The sequence below is a fragment of the Apodemus sylvaticus genome, chromosome 17 (genome assembly GCF_947179515.1).
Source record: "Apodemus sylvaticus chromosome 17, mApoSyl1.1, whole genome shotgun sequence".
In the NCBI taxonomy this organism is placed as follows: Eukaryota; Metazoa; Chordata; class Mammalia; order Rodentia; family Muridae; genus Apodemus; species Apodemus sylvaticus.
This window is the reverse complement of record NC_067488.1, coordinates 57,739,987-57,759,518: the sequence shown is the minus strand read 5'-3', so window position 1 is coordinate 57,759,518 and position 19,532 is coordinate 57,739,987. Positions and strand designations below refer to the sequence as shown.

The window sequence follows — 19,532 nt, the reverse complement described above, 5'->3', positions numbered from 1 at the left end:
GGAGGGCACAGGATCCAGGCAGATTTGTGTGAGTGGCCCTGAGCTTGCCCTGCTCCATCTTGTCAAGTTTGTGGACGTACCGCATCACCAGCAGCAGCCCAGGTGTAAAGTTGCTCTGGCTAGCCTTGGGCTGCAGATTCACGGTAGCAGGCAGCAGGCATGGAGGGAGGGGGAGAGGGTTCTGGGGATCTTGTTACTACTGGTCAAGCCAGTGGGATCCTGGAACGGACTTTGGTTACCCGACTGTGGGAGGGATGTTGGCTTGACCCTTCAGCAGCGTCTGGTTCGGGTCTGTCCTGGACCCCAGAGAGAATGATCACATGGAGGCGTGAAGCTGGAAGCCCACGTAGGATCCCCTCTATTTGGGGGGGGGAGGGCAGGCACATTTTTAGCTCATTCTGGGCTTTGAAGGCCAAGCTGGACAGCAGGTGGGATGGAAAGAGAGACTAGCCCTGTCCAATGCTTGAAGCAGCCAATCTTCATACCAGATTGGGGGTGGGTGGGACAGAGGGGTAAGGAGTCCTAGAAGGGCCTATAGGACCCATCCCTCTGAATCCTGAACTGGGAAGCTGAGAGCCAGCAGCTACAACAATGTGGCTGGGGATGCAACCTGAGCCGTCTGGGAGACAGAACCAAATCCCTCCTCCATAGAGATGGAGGTGAACAGATCAGCTGCAGGGGCGGGACATCCTTGGGAACAGAGAACAACTGGAATGAGGTCTGGTTGGTGTATGAGCAGGTGGGGCTGGAGTAGAACTTGGTGATCTCAAGTTGCCTAGAAATGGGTCCGACGTTCTGGGAGGACAGGAAAGACTGGAATGCAGAGAGGCACCTGCTAGGACCTAAGGGCCAAGAAGTCTAGCGAGGGTATAAGCTGGCCAGGGTGTTTCAACGCCTCCTCTCACCTCAGGTCCAGACTGAGCTATGGGGCAGCTCTCCCCCACAACCCCCCCTTTTCCAAGCCTTCCGCCCAACCCTGGAGGCCTCCTCGGGTTTCCGCAGGGGCCGGAGGGCAGGCGGGGGTGTCACGTGCTCAGGGCCCGGGGGCCGGTTGGTCAGTGGGCCGGGAGGGACCACTTAGCGGACCAGAGACAAGGGTCGGGTGGGAGCTGGCGGTTAGAGAGATCAGGGTGGCGATCCCGAGAGAAGAGCCCGCAAAGGAAAATCCCAGAGGCGGGCAGGCGGGTAGCCGGTGCGGAGCACGCCCTACCACGCAGTGACCCGGGGCGCGCGGGCGGAGCCCCTGATCCCAGGTCGGGTCCTGGGGGCACGGTGCTCCGGCTGGGGATGAGCTCCCCGCCACCTGCCCGCAAGGGCTTTTACCGCCAGGAGGTGACCAAAACGGCCTGGGAGGTGCGCGCCGTGTACCAGGACCTGCAGCCCGTCGGCTCTGGTGCCTATGGTGCAGTGTGGTGAGCGTTTGCCGGGCGGGGCGGCAGGCAGGGCAAGGAGGCAGCTGGCGATTACGGGGCGGGTTCGCTAGCCAAGCCGTCCGCCCCGCAGCTCTGCAGTAGACAGTCGCACTGGCAACAAGGTGGCCATCAAGAAGTTGTACCGGCCCTTCCAGTCGGAGCTGTTTGCCAAACGTGCCTACAGAGAGTTGCGCCTCCTCAAACACATGCGCCACGAGAACGTGAGTCCAAAGCCCGCCCCAGATGCGGATATTGTGCACTGGCCTGCCCTCATCCTGTCCTCCCCTGCAAATCCTGCCCGCCGCCTCTGCTTCCAGGGGCCTGGAACCTCCCACCTAGTTAGCTCCCAGCTTGGGTAGGCAGGCTATCAACAGCTTCCAGGAGGAAAGCGAGGCAGAGCCCAGACCCTTTTCTGGATGACACTACAAGTTCGACCTCCTCTTCAACGGCTTGGTTTCACCTTCGGTCCACCTCTACCTTCGCAAACCAGGCAGTGGTCAGGGTATGATCTAGGCCTAAGAGTTCTTCAGGTCTCACCCCAAACCCTGTCTCCAGTCAGGTTGGTGGGAGGAGGGTTTTCCTGGGGGGGGGCACTTGCTTACCCCACCCTAGTTTACCCACCTCCTGAGTCTTCTATTCCCGGCAGACAGGGTCCTGGGCATTCGGGGCAAGGCAGGGTACTCGAGTTGTGTAACCTTGGCTCTATCACCCCAAAGCCTTGGGTCTCTGTGGAGAAAGGGGTTCAAGGAACAGAGCATTACTGTTACCATTGTGTATCTCTTCACACCGGTAGGGAAAGCACTTGTTTCCAGTCCTACCTGCACATAGCTACTCCTAAGTCAACCACATCACCATTGCTAGCCATCAGAACATTCCTCTCAGCCAGGGGCATTATTATTATTATTATTATTATTAGATATGGTTCTTCCTGAACCTGTGAGTTCTGTCCCTCCCACTTCTGCACAGTTGCCTTAGTCCTGATGTTTGAACCCTCCCGGATCGTCAGAGTCAATAGTCCCAAGGAAAAATGGCCTCCCCCTGGTTAACAGCAAACTGACCTCCACTGCTTCATTGTCGTCACTGTTGGCTGATCTGGTGGGTGGACACCAGCCCCCTGCTATGTCTGCTTCTTCCAAGTAAGGCTGGAAGCAGTTAAAAAAAAACAAAAACAAAAAAACAAACAAACCCAGTAAGCCTAGGTGGCACGTGCAGCTTGGGAGGCAGAGGCAGATGGGTTCTCTGTGAGCTCGAGTCCAGCCTGATCTACAGAGTTAGTTCTAGGACAGCCAGTTTCTACACAGAGAAAGCCAAAGCCAAAACAAAAGAAAGGGGGAAAAGCCAGTAAAAGGCTTTGTTTTCTTGGGTGTAACCACCCCTAACCTCAAGCCCCTAACTTTCATCTACCTACTTACCCCGTACCCTTCTTGAACCGAGCGCTGTGGGTCTTACCATTCACTCCCCACTTCTTTGCCAGTCTGTGGGTCAGCCCTGTGTTGTCAAGAGCCTTTACACCAAGCTACCGACCTGCCTCACCTGGCTGTGGTTGTTTTCAGGATGCCTCAACACGTTTGAGGAGGCTGCCATTACAACCTACCTTCCCATGTGGACCCTGGTGGAGGTTTGGATAGGCTGTATGCCCTACTCACACCAGAGATGGGGTTGCCACAGGGCCAGTCCCAGTCGCCTCCTCCTCCTTCTCTTTCTCCTCCTTCCCCTCCTCCTCCTCTTCCTCTTCTTCTTCAAGCTCTGGTCCTTGGCTCTGGGTCACATTCTATAGCACAAAAGTGCAGACGTCGTACTCCTTCGATGGCCCTACCTTGACCTCCGGACGGTATCCCAGAGGCTATTCTGTGGCTTGCACTCAGCTCACAGGTCACACCTGTGAGTTATCTGTCCCCAGGCCTTCCCTGTCCGCGCTCTTTCCCCTAGCTTCGGTCATGACTAAAGTGGTCAGCCATCTGCCCTTTACTCCCTGTCTATTCTTGCCTCATTCTGTCATTGAAACTGGGAGGACACATTCAGCATCACATCTTTGTTTAAACTTTTCCACAGCAGCTCAAAGCCAAATCTGCCCCGCCTACCCCCCCCCCCCCCAGGCTTGCTCCTTAATTCCTTCTTGGTCTGGGCTTTGGTTGCTTGGACTTCTTCTCTGTGCCTTTCTTTTCTTTTTTTAAAAGATGTATGTATTTGTTTATTTTTTGTATGTGAGTACACTGTAGTTGTACAGATGGTTGAGAGCCGCTGTGTGGTTGCTGGGATTTGAACTCAGGACCTTCAGAAGGGCAGTCAGTGCTCTTACCCACTGAGCCATCTCTCCAGTCCCCATCTCTCTGTGCCTTTCTCTGGAGGAATTTTCACTCCTGTTGTGGCCATCAGGCATCTGACCTCTCTTTGCTCATTTACTTGGCCCTCCTGGTATTTGGATATACTCGGCCCTCTTCGGGATGGACTTCCTTGACCCCGGAGGTCCTGTTCCCTAACCAAGTACTGGGAAGCCAATGTCACATTGTCTATCTGTTGACCCACCCCCTCAGCCAAAAGCTGTGTTTCAATTGGAGCTTCCCTTGGTCTAGACAGCCAGCGGATGATGGCCCCAGGCATGACCTGCCGGGAATTCGTTCTTCTCAGGGAAACTGGCACCACTTTGGTCTTGGGTCTGCTTCATTGGGAAGAAAAAAAAGTGGGGGAGGGGGAGACGGAAGACTAAGGGGTCTGTCTGGATCGCTCAGAGGCCTGGAGCTAACCGGACCTGAGACTGCCCCTCCCCCCAGAGAATCCCGGCTGTCAGCATCCAAAAATAGCCTGTGTCTGTGGGCAAATGTACCAGGACAGTGGCTGAGCCGACCGTGGGGACAGTGGAGGAGACGAGGAGTACAGTGCCACCCTGGGGGTGCACTGAGGCCTTGCAGCTCCCGTGCGCGCTTTATCCTGTCTGTCACTTGTTCTTCAGGTCATCGGGCTACTGGATGTGTTCACTCCTGATGAGACCCTGGATGACTTCACAGACTTGTAAGTGCTCGTGGTTGAATGGGTGGTGGAACCCGGGTGGCTTCTAGGTATCAGCTTAAGGTTCTAGGTCAGGTCGAGGGCCTTCTCATAGCCCAGCGATTCTCACCCTTCCTAATCCTGTGATATAGCTCCTCATGACGTGGTGACTCTCCCCCTTCCCCCCAACCAGAACCCTGTTTTGTTGCTACTTCATAACTGTACTTTTGCTACTGATACCAACTGTAATGGAAATGGTATTGTAGGATATGTGATATGGGACCCTCCCCCCCAAAAGGGTCATAGCCCATGTGAGGGAAAGGGTGCACACTGCCCACCCACTCCTCTTACCACAGTCTGCACCCCACTCCTATATGCTCCCGGGAGCCATGAACTTGTGTGAGTGATAATACCGTTCTCCCTTGTCTGTCTATCCCTCCATCCACTTGAACATCCTCTGACCTAGATGCCTTGTGACTTCACCCCTGCCCCAGATTCCTGGTTATCTCATGTGTGGCAGGAGGGGCCTAGGCAGCTTCTGAGCACTAGCTTCAGGTTCTAAGTTGTCTTGAGGTCGTCTTGCCATGGCCCAAGTGAGGGCAGAGATACACACTGCTCATTCATGTCTCACCATAGCCCCATGTACTGTTGGTACTGGCGGATACTGGCGGATACTGGCATGCTCTGGCAAAGCCAAACTGTCTTCCTTCTAAGCCAGTCATTTGGGCCCTCACAGTGCCTGAGGTATCGGTACGACTAAATGATCTGAGGTGCCAGCATCAGGTGCAGCCCTAGCTGCTCACCCGGCGTACAATGCCCTTCAGTTGGAAGTTTTAAAACCCTGAGGCGGAGTGTGCTGACACACACACTTGCAATCGCAGCATTTGGAAGATAGAGCTAAGAGGGTCAGGATTTCAAGGCCATTTTGGCCTGCCTGAGACCCTGTCTCAAAAAAACAAAAACAAGGGCTGGAGAGATGGTTCAGCGGTTCGGAGGCCTGACTGCTCCTCCAGAGCGCCTGGGTTTGCTAGGTGGTTTCCCACCACCTATCTAGGAGTTCACAGCTTCTGTAACTCTAGTCCCAGAAGAGTTGATACCATCTTTTAGTGTCCACAAACACTGTACATGCGTGGGCCACAGATACACGGGGAGGCAAAGCATCCATACCCGTAAAAAAATAAAAATAAAAACAAGACAAGGCTGAATGAGTGGTGTGAGCTTTTAATTCCAGCACTTAGACGGCAGAGGTAGAGGCAGAACGCTCTCTGTGAGTTTGAGGCCATCCTGGTTTACAGGGTGAGTTCCAGGCCAGATGGGACTGCAAAGTGCGACCTTTACACACACACACACACACACACACACACACCAACAAAGAGCCCCCAAACCTAATCAGAATAACCCTGACACGCTGCCGACTTCCTGCTTGTCATTCTGGAAAGCGGGGAGATGCGGCCCTGGATTGAGAAGGTGTAATTGCTTAGAACAGGTGTGACCAGAGGATGGGTTGGTGCCTAGCACGGCACGGTGGGGGTAGAGACGTCATAGGATGGTATGACCTGGACCCAATGCCAGTGATGAATGGGTGCTACGGAGTAATGCTTTGGTGGCACCTGCCAGGGCGGGGTCTCGCAAGGTGTGAGCTGGGTCCAGTGGGGCTCGCCCTGATCCCTTGACTTCGCGTGTCCCTTGCTTCCACAGCTACTTAGTGATGCCATTCATGGGCACGGATCTGGGCAAGCTCATGAAACATGAGACGCTGAGTGAAGACAGAATCCAGTTTCTCGTGTTTCAGATGCTGAAGGGGCTGAAGGTAGGCTTAGCCGAGGTGGCTATAGGGAATGGGCGGAGCTTCCCGTTGGAGGTGGGAGGAGCTTCCCGTTTGGGCAGGGTAAGGGCTCTGCGGCTTTGAGGCACCCGTTGACCTGATGATGGCTGCTGAACTCTCTCTTTCCCACAGTACATCCACGCTGCTGGTGTCATTCACAGGGTGAGTCCTGGCGGGGCTGGGAGACTGTCCATCTGCTCCTCCCCAACTGTGTAGATGGAAGTGCTCTACCCCAGTGCCCGTTGCTTAACTCTGAATGGCAAGATAAGGCTGTGGTGGGGATGCTTTCCCTGGAGACTCAGCCCCTCCGGCCTTCCCCAGAGGGGCCAGGCCAGTTTCGGTGGCCCTAGTCAAGGGCTGCCTGGGCCCTGCTCTGGCAGGTGGGTCATTGTGGTCACCTTTCTTCTCTCAGGACTTGAAACCTGGCAATCTGGCTGTGAATGAGGACTGTGAGCTGAAGGTATCACTGGGAAGGGAAGATGACCAAGGTAGGGGGTAGGGACCCCTTCCACTCCCCCTATTGTCCTGCTTGACTTTTGGCCTAGGCACAGGGACAGAACTCAGACATTTGGGCAGAGGCTGAGCAGCTATTAGGCAAAGAGTGGCTGAATAGCCCTAGTCTCTCGGGGCTCCTAAAGGTGACTGGGGGATGGCAAAACAGAGGAAGATCTCTGCATTTGCTCCTAAGTTGGGTAGTGCCAGGTGCACTGACCACAGGGAGAATCCTGAGGGCTCAAGACCAAAGGGGGACAAAAAACTCCAGCATGGAAAGCACAAGCCCAGCTCTCTTAGGGTCTCTGGGCCACACTTCGTCTGTCGTCAGTGTCTCAGTGCCACCTTCCCGAAACTTCTTTAGATCCTAGACTTCGGCCTTGCCAGGCAGGCAGACAGTGAGATGACAGGATATGTGGTAACCCGGTGGTATCGGGCACCAGAGGTCATCTTGAATTGGATGCGCTACACACAGACAGGTAAGAGGCTATCCAGAGACTCCAGGGCACACCACTCACATTTACACATTCTTTTATTTTAAAATTTTTTTTGTAGTATTGGGGATGGAGCCCAGAGTCTTATTCCTGCTAGACAAGTGTCCTCACTGAGCCACATCTCAGCCTTTCCTTCTTTCTTTCTTTCTTTTTCTTTCTTTCTTTTTCTTTCTTTCTTTCTTTCTTTCTTTCTTTCTTTCTTTCTTTCTTTCTTTCTTTCTTTTTTCTTCTTTCTTCTTTCCTTCTTTCTTTCTTCCTTCCTTTTGTTCTTTCTTCCTTCCTTTTGTTCTTTCTTTCTTTTTCCACTCCTCCTTCCTTCCTTCCTTCCTTTCTATTTCATTATTTTTTGATAAAGAATATATATGTATATGTATGTATATATGTATATTTAGTTTGGTTTGGTTGTTTTGAAGACAGGATCTTACTATGTAGCACTGGCTATTTCCAGAACTCACTATGTAGAACAGGCTGGCCTCAAACTCACAGAGATCCACTTGCCTCTGCTGTCTATCTGTCTGTCTGTCTGTCTGTAAAGATTTTTTGTAGCCTAACTCAATGGGTAGACCAGACTGGCCTTGAATCCACAGAGATTTACCTGCTTCTGTCTGCTAAGAGTTGGGAATTGTTGGGCGGTGGTGGCACACGCCTTTAATCCCAGCACTTAGGAGGCAGAGGCAGGCAGATTTCTGAGTTCGAGGCCAGCTTGGTCTCCAGAGTGAGTTCCAGGACAGCCAGAAATATACAGAGAAACCCTGTCTCGGAAAACAAACAAATAAACAAACAAACAAACAAAAAAGAGTTGGGAACAGGGGCCTGGAGAGATAGTTCAGTGGTTAAGAGCACAGGCTACTCTTCCAGAGATTCTGAGTTCAATTCCCAGCAACCACATGGTGGCTCACAACCATCTGTAATGGGGTCTGGTGCCCTCTTCTAGTGTGTCTGACATACATTAAATAAATAAAATATTTTTAAAAAAGCTGAGATTTAAACGGTATATTACCATGTTCAGCCCCTTCTTAATTTTTATAAGAACTTATTTTATGTGTATATAAGTACTTATCTGCATGTATCTATATATGCAGATACATGTATCTATACATCACCTATGTACTTGGTGCCTGCAGAGCCCAGAAGAAGGCATTGGATTCTCTAGAACTGGTGTCACAGATGGCTGTAAGCTGTCATGTAGGTGCTGGAAACCAAACCAAGGTCTTCTGGAATAGCATCCTGTGCTCTTAACTGATCAGCCACTTCTAGATCCCTTCATTCCTTGATAGAAAGCCATTTGTAGGCACTACTGCTGGGAGGTTAGTGAGCTGGGGTGGGACTCTGTCACCCTTCTCAGCGACAGCCTCTGCTCTGTGCCTGTGTGCACGCCTTCCTGTCATGCATACTTGTCTCCCATGTGTGGTCTCTTGTGTGTCTCCTTCTCTTGGCCTTCATGAAAATGAATGCCACCCTTGCCTGTGGGGCACTGATGGGACTTCTCAGTGGACATTTGGTCCGTTGGCTGCATCATGGCGGAGATGATTACTGGAAAGATCCTGTTCAAAGGCAATGATCGTATCCTTCTATGTAGAGCATCCTTTGACTTCGGCCAAGGTGTGGGTGCCGGGTGGGCCCCCCTCTGCCCCTGCATTGTATTCCTGACCTTGGTACAGACCTGGACCAGCTGAAGGAGATCATGAAGGTCACAGGGACGCCCCCTCCTGAGTTTGTACAGAAGCTACAGAGTGCTGAGGTCAGCGGGGAGCGGGTGGTGGGCTGGACTTGGGCCTGGGGGCTTCCCTCTCACCTTTCTACCTTCACAGGCCAAAAACTACATGGAAGGCCTCCCTGAGTTGGAAAAGAAGGATTTTGCCTCCATCCTGACCAACGCAAGCCCTCAGGGTAGAGCTGGCTGGGGTGAAGGTCTCAGGCTACGGGGTGAGTCTGTCCTCTCCTGTGGCTTGGCCTGAATTGCTCTTCCTGCAGCTGTGAATCTCCTGGAAAAGATGCTGGTGTTGGATGCAGAACAGCGGGTGACGGCGGCTGAGGCGTTAGCCCATCCATACTTTGAGTCCCTTCGGGACACTGAGGATGAGCCCAAGGCCCAGAAATACGATGACTCCTTTGATGATGTAGATCGCACCCTTGAGGAATGGAAACGTGAGTGTGGGTTCCTTCCATACTACGCCGGGCTTTGGACCCTGTGCACCGTGTGTGAGTGAGCCTCTGCCCCTGCGTTGCAGGTCAGCTAAGAGCATGGGAGGTCAAAGGGCAGCGTGGGGCCATGCAACTCAACCAGGTTGACTTTTGGCTAGGCCAGAACACGGTGGTACAGACTGTCCTTTGCGGGAGCTCCAACAGAGGCTGGCATGTGATGGGACTGTGGAGCATCTATGTGTACTGTGTGCCCTGGCTTACTAATTCCCTGGCCTTTCTCTCCCCAACCCCTGCATCCTCATGTCTAGACTACACTGAGCCTTCCTTACCACCACCTGCACTTATGACTTTCTTTTTACACCTTTAAAATGTACCCTTACCTCTTTTTACTTTCTTTCAGGACCTCTCCTGAACTAATCTTATGTTCTGCCCAGGGAATCCATTCTGTTCCCATGCAGGCCCCAGGGTCAGCTTCTCCTTCTCATCTCCAGCCCCAGATCCCTCCATAGCTATGTGCCAGACCTCCAGGATCTGGGCAGAGTTTCCTCTCTTTGGGAACTGGCCTTCAGAGAAGCTTTCTCAGTTTGCCTACTGTTCCCTGAGCTGGAACTAGCCTTTGGTGTCTGCTCCAGACTGGCAAGTCCAACCTGGGGAGCAGGGAGGTCTGAGGACATGTCCACTGGGCCATGCTGTCCCTTGTCCTGTCTGCCTCAGACCCCAGGCCCTGTTCTTGCACCTCAGTGTTGAAAAGACTGAATGGGTTGAGGTTCTGAAATCATGTCCCGAGAGCCCTGACAGGTGTTCTTCCCTTCTGTGCTGTCGAGTGCTTAGGAGTTTGGTTCTGTGTGATGAAACCCTTCTGCTGTTAAACGGAATAACTCCCTTAACCACGGGCCACAAGATCCGTTTCTGTGGTCTCCATCTAGACACTGTGGCTGGGTGCTTTTGCTTTCCCCATAGACCACAGGGGACACACAACTGGGCCCTGTGTAAGCTCATACACTTTCTTCTCACTTCCGTTTTTTGAATACAAATCTCTCTCTCTCTCTCTCTCTCTCTCTCTCTTATTTTTTCTTTAACACAAACTCCTTTTTTTGAACATAAGCTTTCATCACTTGTCTTCCTGGGGAAATCTAGCTTCACAGCAGTCTTCAGTATTTTTAAGTGGATTGGTCCATTTAGGATTAGATTTAAAGCCCACGGGGTGCTGGCTTCTCCTCCTTAGTTGAAAGCCATCTAATTATACTTGTTTCTCTTTACTTCCTGCAGGTGTTACTTACAAGGAAGTGCTCAGCTTCAAGCCTCCCAGGCAGTTAGGAGGCAGAGTTCCAAAGGAGACAGCTCTGTGAAGACCTCTGGGTGGTGTGGGGAGGAGGGTATCCTAAGGAGGTTGGCTGGGAGCATCACAGGCACCTTGGCTTCCCTCCTCTGGGAGAGAGGAATCCTGGATAGCACTCTGACAGTGCCTGGAGCTTGGATCCCAAGTCATCCACCTGGACAGGCTGTGTAGACCCTTGAATCATGAACCCTCCATCTCCAAACCTGTTCTTCAGCCGTTGAGTGCCCCAGACGACCCTGGCAGAACATCTAAGCTTTCCGTCCAAGACCCTTACCCAACATGGGACTAACCTTTGAATTCTGGAGTTGTGCATGAAGTCAATATTTGTGAAAAAGCCTCAGAGTGGGCAGAGCTTAGGAGACAAGTGCTAGACCCAAGCTCTGCTTGCTCTGGACGAAGCCAAGGACAACTCCTGAGATGGAAGGAGAGAGAGGTTCTGGGGACACTGACTCGGGGACATCATCTCTTCTGGGAGCGGGTGGATTCTCTTACACCCTTAGCCTGGAATGTAAACCAGCCATTTGGTGTGCCTAAGTGACTGGGGGCAAATAAACCCTTTTGTAGATCTCCCATTTTGGTTGTGTGGCCCCGTGCCTAAGCACCCATCAGTTCTCCAAGCTGCTGCTCTGTGCACAAGGAGGTAACCTGAGCACTCTGTCCTCCAGCTGACAGAGGTGCCAGCCCCTTGACTCTTCTCCTTTTTTTCCCCCCTCCGGTTTTTTGAGTCAGGGTTTCTCTGTGTAGTCCTGGCTGCCCTGAAACTCACTCTATAGACCAGGCTGGCTTCGAACTCAGAAATCCACCTGCCTCTGCCTCCCAAGTGCTGGGATTATAGGCGTGCACCACCACGCCCGGCTCCCTTGACTCTTCCTAGGCCAAAGTGCTGGTGCCACTTAGTCCTTGCCAATGGTCTTCAAGCCACATTAGGGCTGCCCCCCCCCCTTGAGTGACTGTACTCGTAAGGCTTAGAGTCTGAGCAGGGAGTCTGGCGCCTGATGCAAGGGAGGAGGATGGGGAAGATGATCTTAGGACCCAGAGAGAGGGATGCTCCCTTCTTTCTGAGTTCGCAACATTTGTCTTCCAATGGTCCAGACTTCTAGCGATGAAGGTCTTAGAGGCTCTCTGAGACCCACCCAGACAGGCGGGCTCTACTCTCTGACCAGCTCTTCTAGCATTGCCCTGGCAGCCTCCCTGAACCCATACTGTCATCTGCAAACGATTAGACATGAGCTGCCTGGTCAGAGGCCACACTTAGGCTGGTTAGATGGCCCATGTTCTTCTCCATGTCCCAAGGACAGGTGCGACAGGGCCATAAGGGTGAGGCCTTTCATTTGGCAAGTTCTGGGCAAATACACTTTCCCTGGTCTAACTTGGTCAGAGGAGACGCCATGATCATAGCTCCTCTTCCAGAGCCCCCTTGGTCCAAGACTTCAGATACTTCACCCAATTATGGAGGTGTAGCTCCACAATACACATAATCCAGGGTGGTCAATCAGGAGTGTCCTGAGTTCCTCTGCTTGATACCTTTGGCTTTTAGAAGGTGGAGAAGCCTTGGGCTTCCCCAAAACCCATGCCTGAACTCCCAACTCCTGAGTGCAGCAGAGGGCACCTACTCCTAATCTCTCCAGGGCTCTGTGGTTTCTCCTGTACATGATAGTTGTGTGTGTTCCTATGCTAGACGTCAGTGGCAGCCTTGCCCCCTTCCCCTCATCATCCTGGGGGTGTGTCTGCTCCCCTCCCCCCATCCTGGGGCAACCATAATTCCAATACTCGCTTTGGAACTGGAGACAACCCTGGACTGTGGAACAAAATACACACATGCACAACCTTAGTTGGTATTTCAGCTCAGGTCTCCGCTGCGCCCCCTACCTCGACCTTCTCTGCTCAGAATCCTCTGCCCTTCCTAGCCCCACCCTGGCTGGCCTGGCGTTTTATATCCCTTCCATTCCAATGGCCTCCTTCTCACCTCTGGCCTTTCTGTCAGTCCCTTCTGGAAGTTCAGTGCTTTGATCCAGCCCCTGCATGCACTCACAGACACACCCTGCTCACTTCCCTCCCCTCCATCCTTCACCTGGCAGAGCAGCCCACTTGGTTGTGATTGACAGTTGGCATTTCTGACTCTGGCCTGAGCCATCAGGTTAGGCTAGGAGGACACTGCGTGCAAGAAGGGAGCTTAGCTGCGGCTGTAGGGATGGCCGGACGATAAGCAGCCCTGTCTTCCCACCCATTTCAAGGACGCTGGAGGCGGTACTGGTCGCAGGCACGGTGCCACACGTAGTAGGCGGTGGCACTGAAGCTGAAGCCCCAGAGAGAGAGAGAGAGAGAGAGATCAGATCTAGAGCCGCCGGCGCAATCCTAGGGGAGCTCAGCCTTCTGGTCTACTCCACCCTAATCTCGCCTGGGGGCGGGACAGAATCTGTAAAAGAGGAAGCCGGAAGTTAGGCGTATGGAGCCACGCTGTAGACCCGGTTTAGCTCAGTTTCCAGTGGTTGACTTCTGTCGGCCGGGCTTGAGCCCTGACCTGGGTCTGGGGTGATTCCTTCTTGCCCAGGTCCAGTGTCCACTACCCGGCTCTGTCCCAAGCGAGGACTGTATACGAGTATACTGTTAGGTGAGACTGGGCAGTGCAATCACCTGCCGGCAGAGGGCGTGTTGCGTTAGAGCGGATCAAAGTGACCACAGTGCAGCCATGGGCACAGCACTTGTGTACCACGAGGACATGACAGCCACTCGACTGCTCTGGGATGAGTAAGTGTGTCTTGACTGAAGTAGGGGGCTGGGAGGGAACCCCGAACACTGACATCCTTGTCTGCTACAGCCCCGAGTGCGAAATTGAGTGCCCAGAGCGTCTGACAGCTGCTCTGGATGGCCTGCGGCAGCGAGGCCTGGAAGAAAGGTGCCTGTGTTTGTCAGCTTGTGAGGCATCAGAGGAAGAGTTGGGCCTGGTACACAGGTCAGACTATGACAGGTCTGGGGACCTGAGCCTGGTATAGCCCCACTAGCATTCCTTTGGGTTCACCGTGGTGTGGGCTAAAAGGGAGTATTGGGTGGGCACTCCCTCCAGGAATCTCTGCTCCTTTCCTTCCTGTTCTGCTGGTCGCCTGCCTGCTGATCTGCAGCCCGGAATATATAGCCCTGGTGCGGAAGACCCAGACCCTGGATAAAGAGGAGCTTCACACATTGTCTAAACAGTATGATGCTGTCTACTTCCACCCGGTGCGAGCCACACACCCATTCACCCAGATTTATGTCCATATGCCTGCCTAGGTGTATTCACACCCAAGTCTGCTCACCTGCCAGTGTCTTCCTGTGCAGGCTTTATAACCATACCCTGCCATGTTTTGCTTGCCACTGTCCCAGCCCTGTCTGCTCAGTGGTGGGAAACCTGCAACCTGGAACAAGCAGGTCAGGCAGCAGGCTGAATGGCGCTCTGGCCCACAGGACACTTTTCACTGTGCCCGGCTGGCAGCGGGGGCCACACTGCAGCTGGTCGATGCTGTGCTGACAGGAGCTGTGCACAATGGGCTTGCCCTGGTGAGGTGAGAACCACCCTCCTCCCCTGGCTGTCTGTGTGTGACCCTGTGAGGGGACAGAATGACTCTGATGTGCCCCGTGTCTCCTTTGTTTACACCGCAGGCCTCCAGGGCACCACAGTCAGAGGGCAGCTGCCAATGGATTCTGTGTATTCAACAATGTGGCTATAGCAGCTCAACATGCCAAGCAGAAATATGGGCTGCAGAGGTGTGTCCGAGCTTGAGCTGCAAGTGTGGGGGACCCAAACTGAGTAGGAAGAGTTGGAGTTGGTGGTCAAGAGATCCCACCTAGCTCCTGCCACTTCTGGCTGAGCTCCTAGCCCAAAGGTGGAAAGGAAGCCACTTTCAGTAATCTCCAGCATTGTTTGAATCTAGGATTCTCATTGTCGATTGGGATGTCCACCATGGCCAGGGCATCCAATACATCTTCAACGATGACCCCAGGTGAGCTGGGGTGTGGACACAGCACTTCTCTGCTACCCGCCATTTTGGGGATAAAATTCAAGTGGTGAGACTAGGGGGTCTTAAGAATCAGGGTTCTGCTGGACAGTGGTGGAACATGCCTGTAATCCCAGCACTTGGGAGGCAGAGGCAGGCGGATTTCTGAGTTCGAGGCCAGCCTGGTTTACAGAGTGAGTTCCAGGACAGCCAGGGCTACACAGAGAAACCTGTCTTGAAACAAGCAAACAAACAAACAAACAAAGAATCAGGGTTCTTTGAGAAGCTATGGAGTTGCTAAGGGACCTCCTTCTTACCTGCCCAATTGTCAACAGTGTCCTTTATTTCTCCTGGCACCGCTATGAGCATGGAAACTTCTGGCCATTCCTCCCAGAGTCTGATGCAGATGCGGTTGGCCAAGGCCGGGGCCAAGGTTTCACTGTCAATTTGCCCTGGAATCAGGTACCAAGTCCTTTCCCCCTCTCCATCCAGCCTACCTTTCTGCTCCCTAGCTCTGGGTTGGAGTGGGGTTGGGAATGTCGCCTGGGGCATTCTGCAAGAGTCTCCCTGGAGTTTGGATCCCAGGGGTGAAGACAGTGAGGCCTTCATTTGTGGGGCTGATCCTCTGATGCCTGCTTTGCTTTTGCTGCAGGTCGGGATGGGAAATGCTGACTATTTGGCTGCCTTCCTGCATGTGCTGCTCCCGTTGGCCTTCGAGGTGACTGTGGGGGGTGGGTGTCTCCCAGGGCAGGAGACCCTAGGCTTACTCAGCGTCCCACTGTGAAGGCAAGAGAGCGAAAGTCATTCCATCAGTGTATGAATGGACCCTTGGGAGGAGGGAAGGAGCCTCAGAAAGCCTGAGGCTCGGAAAGTGAGTGGGTGGGCTGGAGAGATGGCTCAGAGGTTAAGAGCACTGACTGCTCTTCCAGAGGTTCTGAGTTCAATTCCCAGCAACCACATGGTGGCTCACAACCATCTGTAATGAGATCTGACACCCTCTTCTGATGTTTAAAGATAGTACAGTCATGAAAAACCAAATAAATAAATCTTTTTTTATTTTATTTTATTTATTTATTTTGAGACAGGGTTTCTCTGTATAGCCTTGGCTGTCATGGAACTCACTCGGTAGACCCGGCTGGCCTTGAACTCAGAAATCCGCCTGCCTCTGCCTCCCAGAGGGCTGGGATTACAGGCGTGTGCTACCACCGCCCGGCTTAAATAAAACTTTAAAAAAAAGAAAAAAAATAAAGTGAGTGGGTAGCACTGGGGCCGCCCCTTCACCTGGGCTATTGCTCATTTTTTGGTTCCTTTCCCCTGGATCCTGCCTATAGTTTGACCCTGAGTTGGTGCTGGTGTCAGCGGGATTTGACTCTGCTATTGGGGACCCTGAGGTGAGAACATGGCTTGGCTGGGAGGTAATGTAAAGTGCTGGGCCCGCGTCCTTATCACATTCACTGTGTTTCAGGGGCAGATGCAGGCCACACCTGAGTGCTTTGCCCATCTCACACAGCTGCTGCAGGTGCTGGCTGGTGGCCGGATTTGTGCTGTGTTGGAGGTAACTGCTCAAGGGCCGGGGAGGGGAGGGCATCAGATGTGAGGGTCAGTCAAAGTACAGCCACTCACACTAGTGACATTTCTCCTCTGTCCCGTTTCACTACTCTTCCTAGGGTGGATACCACTTGGAGTCCCTAGCACAGTCGGTGTGCATGATGGTGCAGACACTGCTTGGTGACCCCACACCTCCCCTTCCCGGGCTCATGGTGCCATGTCAGAGGTTTGAAGACTGGAGAGCTGGTGGGGGGAGGCTGAGGGGAGGTCAGGCTTACAACTCTACTTCTTCCCATAGTGCCCTGGAGTCGATCCAGAGTGTCCGGACAGCCCAGACTCCTCACTGGACAAGTCTCCAACAAAGTCAGTATGGCCTGGACCTGGGTTGGTAGCTCCACTCTGGGCTTCTTTTTTCTTGTTTTGTTTTGTTGGATTTGTTTTTTTCGAGACAGGGTTTCTCTATATAGTCTTGGTTGTCCTAGAACTCACCCTGTAGACAAGGCTGGCCTCGAACTCAGAAATCCGCCTGCCTCTGCCTCCCAGAGTGCTAGGATTACAGACATGCGCCACCACCACCCGGCTCACTCTGGGCTTCTTTGCAGTGACTGTGACTCTGAACCGTTTAGATGTGGCCCCAGTTTTGAGTACCAGCATCCACTGTCCTGGAGGGAGATCTCTGCTTCTTGTTGGTGAGAGTCCCACATGTGTAGGAGCAGAGGATTCACCGAGCCCGCTCCTGGACAGACCGTACCTCCGCCCTACACCACCAATCTGCACAGCTGTGGCCTTGACTGTGCCAGGTGCTGCTCTGGCCTTATCTCCTGGAGTGCTCCACCAGGAAGGGTCAGTCTCCAGAGAGGAGACCGAAGCCTTGGCCAGGTGAGGAGAGATCTGGGGATGGGGCAGTCCATGCCTGGCACTGTCATCAGTACAAGGACATTTGACTTCCGTGTGTCCCTCTGGTCTGCCCATTATAGGCTTCACAGGTCCCAGTTCCAGGATGAGGACCTTGCCACACTGGGGAAGATTCTGTATCTATTAGATGGGATCCTGGATGGGCAGGTAGGGTTGCGGGGGGTGGGGGGGGTGGGGGTGGGGGGGTGGGGGGGTGTTGTGCCTCTGAAGAGAGTGTGGTGGCATGTACCGAGGATTGGCATGTCCAGGAAACAGTCTTCGGCAAAGAGAAAGTGGATAATCTGAAGTGTAGTTTTAAGCATCTTGCTTTTAAGATTTATGTATGTGAGTACACCATTGCTCTCCTCACATACACCAGAAGAGGGAGGGCATCGGATTCCATTACAGATGGTTGTGAGCCACCATGTGGTTGCTGGGGATTGAACTCAGGACCTCTGGAAGAGTGGTTGGTGCTCTTAACCACTGAGCCATCTCTCCGGCCCCCATCTTGCTTTTAGAATTGGGGCGGTTTGACCTTGTAGTGCAGGGAAAGGAAGTCTGTAGCAGCCTTGGAAAAGACCAAAACATAGCATAACTGGGTTTAACCTAAGGTCTGGGAGTTGGCATTGACTCCTGAAAGTGCTCCAAAGAGGAGCACCAGCCTCTGAGTCCCCTCCCTGTTGTTCATTCTACAGATAAGAAGTGCCTTAGCAACCACAACTGCCCTTGCCACAGCAGCAACTTTGGATGTGCTCATTCAGCGATGCCTAGCCCGCAGAAATCAGAGGTAAACTGCTTGGTTGACTTGAGTCCCCATGGAACTTGGAGTATCCACTAAATGGTACAGGGATGGCCCTCAAATGGATTCTGGACGATATGAGCCCAGCCTACCCTGCGTTAACTTTGTAGGCTGCTCTGTGTGGCCCTGGGACAACTGGACCGACCCTTGGACCTGGCAGATGATGGGTATGATTCCTTAGCTTATGCATCTCAGTTGTGCATGGACAGGTAGAGGGCATGTGCCTGGGAATCCAGGGTTACCGTCGGGTGAGGACGCTGCTTTCCATAGGTGCAGTTTGAGCGTGGGTGCCCCAGAACGCAGTGCCAGCCAGGTTGACAGTCACTTACACCCCCCGCTGGGCCCCAAGCTCTCCTCTATGGTTTGTTGTCACCCTGGGAAGGGTGAGCAGGGCCTCATGCATACGCATACATGTCCATGGTGTCTTTTCCTGAGAAGGAGAGTTCTGTGGCTCAACATCCAGGGCAAGGAGGCAGCCATCTGGTCCATGTTCCACTTCTCCACTCCACTGCCACAGGTGAGTGGCTGTGTTGGACACGATCCCCCCACCCCCAAGTCTTTCTGAGCGGTCCTTTTCACAACCTGGGGTCCCTGAGAATGGGGGGGTGGGTAACAGGAACCAGTAGCAGTGTCCTCTAGATGAGAGTCTGAGCCGGGCGGTGGTGGCACACACCTTTAATCCTAGTACTTGGGAGGCAGAGGCAGGCGGATTTCTGAGTTCGAGTCCAGCCTGGTCTATAGAGTGAGTTCCAGGACAGCCAGGGCTACACAGAGAAACCCTGTCTTGAAAAACCGCAACCAAAACAAAAACAACAACAAAAAAAATAGATGAGAGTCTGAGACTCTCATCTCTGCTGTTGTCCCTACAGACAACTGGAGGGTTTCTGAGCCTCATTTTGGGTCTGGTATTACCCTTGGCCTATGGCTTCCAGCCTGACATGGTGTTGATGGCACTGGGGCCTGCCCATGGCCTGCAGAATGCCCAAGCTGCTCTCTTGGCTGCAATGCTTCGGAGCCCAGTGGGAGGCCGAATTCTAGCAGTAGTGGAAGAGGTAAACTGGGTAGGGTGGGTAAATTGTACGGGTGGGAGGTGGACAGAAACAATTGTCTCATTGCCACCCAAACCCCACTGTCTCTGAGCCAGGAAGACAAACTCCAGCTTGCAAGGACCCTGGCACGGGCATTGCATGGAGAAACACCTCCCAGTCTGGGCCCTTTCTCGATGGCCTCTCCAGAGGAGATCCAGGCTCTTATGTTACTAAAAGCTCAGCTTGAGGCTCGATGGAAGTTGCTGCAGGTGGCTGGTGAGGCACGTGGGGGCGAGGGCGAAGCCCTACTTTAGAACTACGTGGTGGAGCCAGCTTGACCAACGAGCCAATTGTGCTTTTCCAGCTCCTCCATCGTAACCGACATCGCCAGTCACTTGAAATCGGTCAAGGTGGGTGATTCCTTCTTGAAGAAGAGCACACTCGGGCCCCAGCGAACCATGGCCCGAGACCTACATCTCGTCTTCAGCAGCCCAGGCTTCCTACTTCCAGAACAATAAACATCGGGTAAACAGAACACACCTGTCTCCCTTACTGAGTTCACTTTCAGCAAATTATCTGAGCGATTAGGTTCTAGTTCTG

General features: G+C 53.1%; 2 protein-coding genes across 6 annotated transcripts; both read left to right on the top strand.

The window, feature by feature from the left end:
- Positions 1–1,076: 1,076 nt before the first annotated feature.
- On the top strand, positions 1,077–11,258 carry Mapk12 (mitogen-activated protein kinase 12). The gene is made up of 12 exons (XM_052160644.1): positions 1,077–1,412; positions 1,504–1,633; positions 4,363–4,421; positions 6,096–6,207; positions 6,355–6,384; positions 6,635–6,682; positions 7,079–7,193; positions 8,700–8,771; positions 8,870–8,949; positions 9,020–9,098; positions 9,183–9,356; positions 10,623–11,258. Exons 1-12 carry the CDS (start codon positions 1,288–1,290, stop codon positions 10,700–10,702), a joined length of 1,104 nt encoding a protein of 367 aa, XP_052016604.1. The 5' UTR covers positions 1,077–1,287; the 3' UTR covers positions 10,703–11,258.
- A 1,860-nt stretch (positions 11,259–13,118) lies between these two features.
- Hdac10 (histone deacetylase 10) lies at positions 13,119–19,469 on the top strand. Of its 5 annotated transcripts, none has more exons than XM_052160641.1 (20): positions 13,119–13,440; positions 13,511–13,645; positions 13,812–13,908; positions 14,134–14,231; positions 14,329–14,433; positions 14,601–14,669; positions 14,999–15,125; positions 15,316–15,381; positions 15,995–16,054; positions 16,129–16,218; positions 16,331–16,437; positions 16,510–16,574; positions 16,838–17,090; positions 17,189–17,273; positions 17,801–17,892; positions 18,015–18,071; positions 18,343–18,421; positions 18,774–18,956; positions 19,049–19,208; positions 19,297–19,469. In XM_052160641.1, exons 1-20 carry the CDS (start codon positions 13,382–13,384, stop codon positions 19,308–19,310), a joined length of 2,001 nt encoding a protein of 666 aa, XP_052016601.1. In that variant the 5' UTR covers positions 13,119–13,381; the 3' UTR covers positions 19,311–19,469. The 5 variants fall into 5 exon arrangements, with proteins under 5 accessions (XP_052016601.1, XP_052016598.1, XP_052016599.1 ...); XM_052160638.1 differs by having other exon boundaries at positions 16,814–17,090; XM_052160639.1 differs by having other exon boundaries at positions 13,511–13,660.
- Positions 19,470–19,532: the final 63 nt, after the last annotated feature.

Excerpts from the sequence above, each read along its gene's own strand:
- Mapk12 (XM_052160644.1), top strand. The coding sequence starts at position 1,288 with ATGAGCTCCCCGCCACCTGCCCGCAAGGGCTTTTACCGCCAGGAGGTG. Across the intron at positions 1,413-1,503 it reads GGTGCCTATGGTGCAGTGTG|CTCTGCAGTAGACAGTCGCA; the intron begins GTGAGCGTTTGC and ends TCCGCCCCGCAG. Across the intron at positions 4,422-6,095 it reads CTGGATGACTTCACAGACTT|CTACTTAGTGATGCCATTCA; the intron begins GTAAGTGCTCGT and ends TTGCTTCCACAG.
- Hdac10 (XM_052160637.1), top strand. The coding sequence starts at position 13,382 with ATGGGCACAGCACTTGTGTACCACGAGGACATGACAGCCACTCGACTG. Across the intron at positions 13,441-13,510 it reads ACTCGACTGCTCTGGGATGA|CCCCGAGTGCGAAATTGAGT; the intron begins GTAAGTGTGTCT and ends TGTCTGCTACAG. Across the intron at positions 17,091-17,188 it reads GAGACCGAAGCCTTGGCCAG|GCTTCACAGGTCCCAGTTCC; the intron begins GTGAGGAGAGAT and ends TGCCCATTATAG.